General features: G+C 44.2%; 1 protein-coding gene across 1 annotated transcript in view; it reads left to right on the top strand.

The window, feature by feature from the left end:
* The first annotated feature begins 3,615 nt into the window (after positions 1-3,615).
* The window catches only part of erfl3 (Ets2 repressor factor like 3), a 45,909-nt gene continuing 43,524 nt past the window's right edge, over positions 3,616-6,000 (top strand). Inside the window, exon 1 of the mRNA XM_041941928.1 lies at positions 3,616-4,234. Within this exon, the coding sequence (XP_041797862.1) occupies positions 4,213-4,234 (22 nt within the window). The 5' untranslated portion in view covers positions 3,616-4,212. The remainder of the gene's footprint in view (positions 4,235-6,000) is intronic.

Below are 6,000 nucleotides of genomic sequence, written 5' to 3'. Positions count from 1 at the left end.
GTTCATCATTATACAAAGCAGTCAATAGCAATGAAATAGTTTCATACATTCAGTTCATGAGAACATCAACCTTGAGCTTGTAGCTCACATAATGACCTGAGCAGAGAAAGTGAGTGATGAGTGTGAGGGAGGGAATGAGATGCAGACACAGAGAGGTGGCAGAGGATGGAGCAGGAGGAGGAATAAAAGAGGTGTGAGAGTGAGGGAGGGAGGACGGACGTATGGATGGATGAGTGGTAAAAGACGACGGGACTGCAACGGACAGAGGAGCAGAACAGTATAGAGGAGTGGGGGAGAGAAAACAGGAGAGGCGGATAAACAGCCAGAGTGCGGGAGGAGGAGGACGAGGAGGAGGAGGAGGAGGACATGGGTGGGAGAAAGGGAGGGTGTTGAGTGAAGCACTGTGTTTATCAGTGTTCAGAATGTACTGTGCTGTAGATTTGTCTGTAAATGTCATCTCCTGTGCTTCAGTTACAATAGAGTGTGCTAACACAAGTCACAGACAGGCACACACGCACACACTTATACATAAACACACACAGACTACCAAAGAGGAAAAGCCATTTGTCCACCCTGCACTTAATCGCTAAATCATTCCTCTTGTCCTTTCTTTGATTTCTTCTCTCTCATCTCTCCCTCTGTGTGAAGAGCCCGGGGGCCGCATAAGAGCTCTTCACCTCAACCAGAATACAGACATCAGAAAATGGAAAAATGACAGATACGTGGTGGATGCATGCCAAAACATCAGAGGCAGCGGCAAACAGAGAAACGGGGGAAGAGTGCAGCTCTGTTGTTCCCAGCTGATGGCCCTATTGTCAGCCTCAGTGTGAGAAAATGCCACGCAGGTCTATCCAGTAGCTTTCCTGCTCTGAAGAAGAAGACAGGATAACAGTTTCCTGAATGTGAGGGTCCAGCATCCAATTTAGATGCTCTTTCTTTTTCCCTTTTGGTCCAGTTTCTTATCAGGCCCTGCAGAGTGGGTTTCCTGAGCCTGTCAGAGAATAGCCAGCGAACAGGGGAGAAATCCTGTTTGTAAATCACACCACAGGGACATTGCTGCTGTCAGGGGACTTTGTTTACTTTGTTTTACTACCGCTGTCTTATCCTGTTGACAAGGCAGGGCAGCGGTGTGTATCGCTCACGTGACACAGTCAAGAAATGCACAAAAACACACGTAAAACCTCCATCCCATGCACCAGGTGCTAATGTACGAGAAGGCAAAAGAGGAGATGCACTTCGCCTCCCATGTATGACACCTCACCCACTCATATGCACTTATCGATAACACATGACAGCTTCATATCAGCGGCACGTGAGGAAGCAGAAGGTCAGCGTGTTCGAGGTAACAGGAAACAAGTTGGGGCATGACACCAGTCCTCACAATCAAACACGCCGCGCTGAACATCGATCAAGAGAAGGAGTTGCATATGACATGACCGGAAGTCTCAGCGCTCAGTGTATGGTCATGGACATGCATACACACACCATATACTAATGCACAATCTGGGTCATTGTATTTGTGTCTGATTGTGAGTGAAAGGACAGATACAGTTGGCTGCACATTTAAAAAGAGGAAAAGGGTGTTAGTGTTACATGAGAGAGGAACAGGATGCAGGTTCATATGTAAACTAACCACAAGGTCTTAAGTTTTTTTAAACTGCTTGTTTTTATGTGAAGAAGTTTTTGGTCGATGTTGCTTTGATGTAAGGCCCACGCAATTCACTAGAAATTAAAATAAGGGTAAAAGTGGTTGCTGCTGTGGAAGTAGGTGAGCATAGTTTTACTGAACTGTCACTTAAATCAGGATCTTCTATTTTCAGCTTTTTTTCAATAATCCATCAACTATCGAACAGATTGCCATGAAAAATGATACAGATATGTGTGTTTGCCTTCGGCTTTGCTGATGTCCTGACTTTTCTTTTAGCGCCACAAGCAGGTTAACTTGTCAAGTGAAATATCTCAACATCTACCAGGTATAGTGGGCAAATTTGATATATATATTTACATGGTCCCCAAATGATGAATTGAATAACTTTGGTGATTGACTCCTCATCTAGCAGCAATGGTAACAGTTTCCAAACAAATACCTGCAAAAACAATTACATCCCATTCAGTGTTTGTTGTACCTTGCGTTTAGTGCTAATTAGCAAATGTTAGAATGCTAACTCTCTAAACTAAGATGAACATGGCAAACATTATATCTGCTAAACATCAGCCATGACACTGTGAGCTTGTGGGTGTGCTGACATTAGCATTTACTTCAAAGCACCACTGCTCCAATGTACAGCCTTACGGATCCGCTAACAATGGACATCGTGAAAATATCTGCTTTGTTGACACACCTGACCAATATTCATTGATGTAGATGTACAATATGTGCTATTCTAGTTGATATTATTTTTATCATCAGAAAGCTATGATTTCTCTAAGACTATAGTTTTATTAATCACATAACTGAGTTCCGTGTGGAGCACCACTGTTTTCGGTAAAGATCAGAATCAGCTTTATTGGCCAAGTATTTGTGCGCACAAGAAATTTGACTCCGGTTCAAACCTTGCACTTGTACTTGCATAGGAAACAAAGGGAAAATGCGATTTAATTCACTGTAAACTGACTAATTAGTATTTACTTAGCTTACTTAAAACATCTCCTCCAGGTATAACAAGACATATAGAATTAGCTCTGTTTTGATTTATAAATTGCTTCATATGGTTTTTAAACAAAAAAAAGGTTTAACTAACAACTTACAGATTCTTAAACCATATTTGCTCCTTTTCCTTCCTTGAAAGATCTATGACTATGCAAATATGTTTAATTTTCAAAAGTTTAAAGGCTAGACACAAGCTGTCTCCATTCTCAGTGGAGAAAAGATGTTTCAAGTTTTGCACATCACACTTGTTGCATATTGGATCATGATCAGTGATTGCAGTGTGACAAAGTAATGCTTGTACATGTGCTCATTAAACTCAGATTTAAAGTGTGCACAGAGAAACTTCCCCCTTCAGCAGATGAGTGTGAAAGCAGCCTTCTAGTGTCAAACACATATAATTCTGCACAGTTCAGATCAAACATCCAAGTTACAATACATGTTTTTGAGTTGAGGTGAACTATACACAGTACAATTCTGCATGCAACTTTTGTTTTTAGTGGTACAAAGGGACTGACTATGCTCTCATCGCTACAGTCATACCTCAAACGTGTCTGACTCGGTAAGATGCGCAGTAATACTGAGTTCGAATTTCCAGTATTCAGGGTTAATCACTAACTGACGCTTTCATATATAATTTGCCAGTTTAATAAGTGTTATTATTCTCATAAGAAGGGGCCTAATGAGAACCAGAACCCCTGACTGACGCAAACGGACACTGTGAGCTGAGCCGCTCTCGCGCCTCTCTCGAATCTTAGGACTCGGATGTGATGTCACCACGGTAGCGCTGTGGCGGTCTCCAAGGCAACGCCGCGTGCTGCAGTGACGCCAGCCCAGGCCCCGGCTCGTGGTGAGTGGGCGTGACTCGCCACGTTAGCCCCCCCTTCTCTCCCCGTCAGTGTGGGCGGGCCCCGCTCAGAAGAGAGCGAGCGAAACACGACACCCTGAGGACGGAGAGGCACGGGGGGAGGAGAGACGAGCACTGAATGGTGTGAGAGTGAGTGGAGGACTTAAAAAAGTCTGTAAAGAAAGAGAGGTTCCTCTCCAACGTCAATTTCTGTCAAAGAAGTAACAAAGCTTTGCGGTGGAGAGATGTCAAACAGCGAGGAAGATGCGGTTGAGACGGAGTAAACAGCTACCGGACAGTTAGCGAAAGAACTTGTTAAAAGAGAGAGAGAAAGGCTTTTCGGCTAGCTCGAGTCGAGACGGTTGGCCGTTTTCCGCCGCAACTTGGGTAGATTTCAGCGGTGCTAGTCGCGACACGAGAAGCGAGGACCAACAGCGAGGTCTTGACCGCTCGGCTCGGTGGAAAGCGAGCCGTTTGGTCGTCTGGCTGATAGCCGGGGAAACGGACCGAGAGAGCGCGGCGGCCGGAGAAAGGAGCCGCTGAAGCACCAGCGACAAAAGTTTCCCGTGTATCTTCACCTACTTTTCCAGATTGGGAACTCGAGGGGGAGGAAGAGGCCGAGAGACTGACTTTTCTTTCCACAAGCAACTTTGTGGAATTCATCGCATTTAGCAACTTTACCCGCTTGCGGTCTTGCTAAGTAGCTACAGCAGAGAGAATGAAAACACCTGGGGACAGTGGTAAGTTTGCATGACTCTTGCTCTGATTTTTTTTTATCCACCATTGTCTTTCTTGTTTACTTGTCGCTGTTGTTGTCCGCAAAGCTAACAGTAACTAACGTTACATTGCTGATTAATGAACGAGCTACACAGTCTTCAACTTCCGCTCCCAAACGAAAAAGACGACTAAAAACCTGTTGATTTTAGTGCAGTTGTCCGTGATAAGACTCTAAAATCTGGTGCAGGTTTAGTACTGTACTCCGATTCAAGAGGAAGTGGTTGAGCTACTGTACAGTTGTTACAGCGACATCCTCCGTGTCACCCTGACAACCTAATTTCACCATCCAGCACCTTCCAGAGAACAGACTGAAAATCCTCGAAGCATTAACACGAGTGTGTTTTTGTGCAAACTTCACTGGGAAAGAGAGATGCGAACGTGCGGATAAGTTCCTTCAAGACTCCTCACCTCCTGGTGGTGGTGTTGAGGTGACTGGCTTGCAGCGAGGTGTACGCGGAGCATGCTGATAATAACCAGTTACTGAGCATACGTCTGTCAGGTACTTGGCTTGTCAGCATATTGACATGAGAGCAGGGGGGGATTTCCAGTAGTCAGCTGAGGTGTCTGCGTGTGTCATTTTGTCTAATTCCTGAAATGCTTGCATAAGTTTGTTCTTGCTCTCTTCACTGGAAGCCAAGGCATTTTTTCTGTAGAAAGGAGGAAGTGGAAGTACTATAACTTGTGCCAGCTTTTCAGTTTATTTCTGAGTGTCGGTAATAATCTGCCTGCCACAACTCTTTCTTTAAGTGCAAAAACTTTAATTTGTTTGATTTGTACCAGTTGATTTAAATAACAGAATTTAAGTTCATGAGACCTAGTGGATAACATCTGGAAATATATAACAACCATTCATTGTCTCTGTGTAGTTACTGGTAAGCATTTGGCGTAGGGCTGAGTATGTGACTAACTAAACTGTGTGGGACCCTTTTCCACTTAGGACGTTCCCTCCCCTCCCCCACCCTGTCCCCTCCTGACTCCCGCTGCACCCAGCCTCAGCCCCTCAACCCTCCAAATTCCTGCACACACACACCCACTCCCTGCAGCAGCCCTGAGGAGGCTGCCATGACATCACACCGCATCCCACCACAAGTAGCCCTTTTATTACAAGGAGCCCAGTGTCTGTGTGGCAGCAGATAGCTGAAGCCCTTCTGGGAAGGCACTAAAAATTGATTGCGCTTAGGTTATGTATTTGATGTATGCGGTTGGTGTCTGTGTTTGCGTAAAAAGTTGCATTGGTTGCATTTGTCATCTGTTCAGTAAAGGTAAAAAACATTAACTCATCCTGCAGTAGTGTGGTTGGTGTAAAGTGTTTCATGATCTTGAAGAAGGGCTGAGGACCAAATCGTCATCAGAATGAAAGAGAAATGTGTAATGTGTATGTAGCCAGAGTGTGCGACAAGTTCAAGTGATCAGCACCTCAGTACAACCCTTGGTGTGTGTTACTTTTCCGTTATATATGCAAAGTGTGTGCTGCCATCCAAGCGGTCTTAATTACCATTGACCATCATTCTTGACCTTCCTTTTTTTTATTTATTGATTTTGTGTCTAAAATATTATGGTCAAGGTTAAGTCTTGACACTGCTTACTTATTCTAGTAGTCTCAAAACCCAGAGGCCTCAGTTTATAACAGTTAAGGCTGCAACAAACAGCTCCTGGTTACTTTCTTCTTTATTTGATCGATCCATAAATAGAAGATGGAAAAAAAATGCCCTTCATAATTTCCTTGACC

Source organism: Chelmon rostratus, chromosome 8 (assembly GCF_017976325.1).
Source record: "Chelmon rostratus isolate fCheRos1 chromosome 8, fCheRos1.pri, whole genome shotgun sequence".
NCBI classification, from domain to species: domain Eukaryota; kingdom Metazoa; phylum Chordata; class Actinopteri; order Chaetodontiformes; family Chaetodontidae; genus Chelmon; species Chelmon rostratus.
Note: the sequence above shows the minus strand (reverse complement) of the source record. Positions and strands in the feature narration are given on the sequence as shown.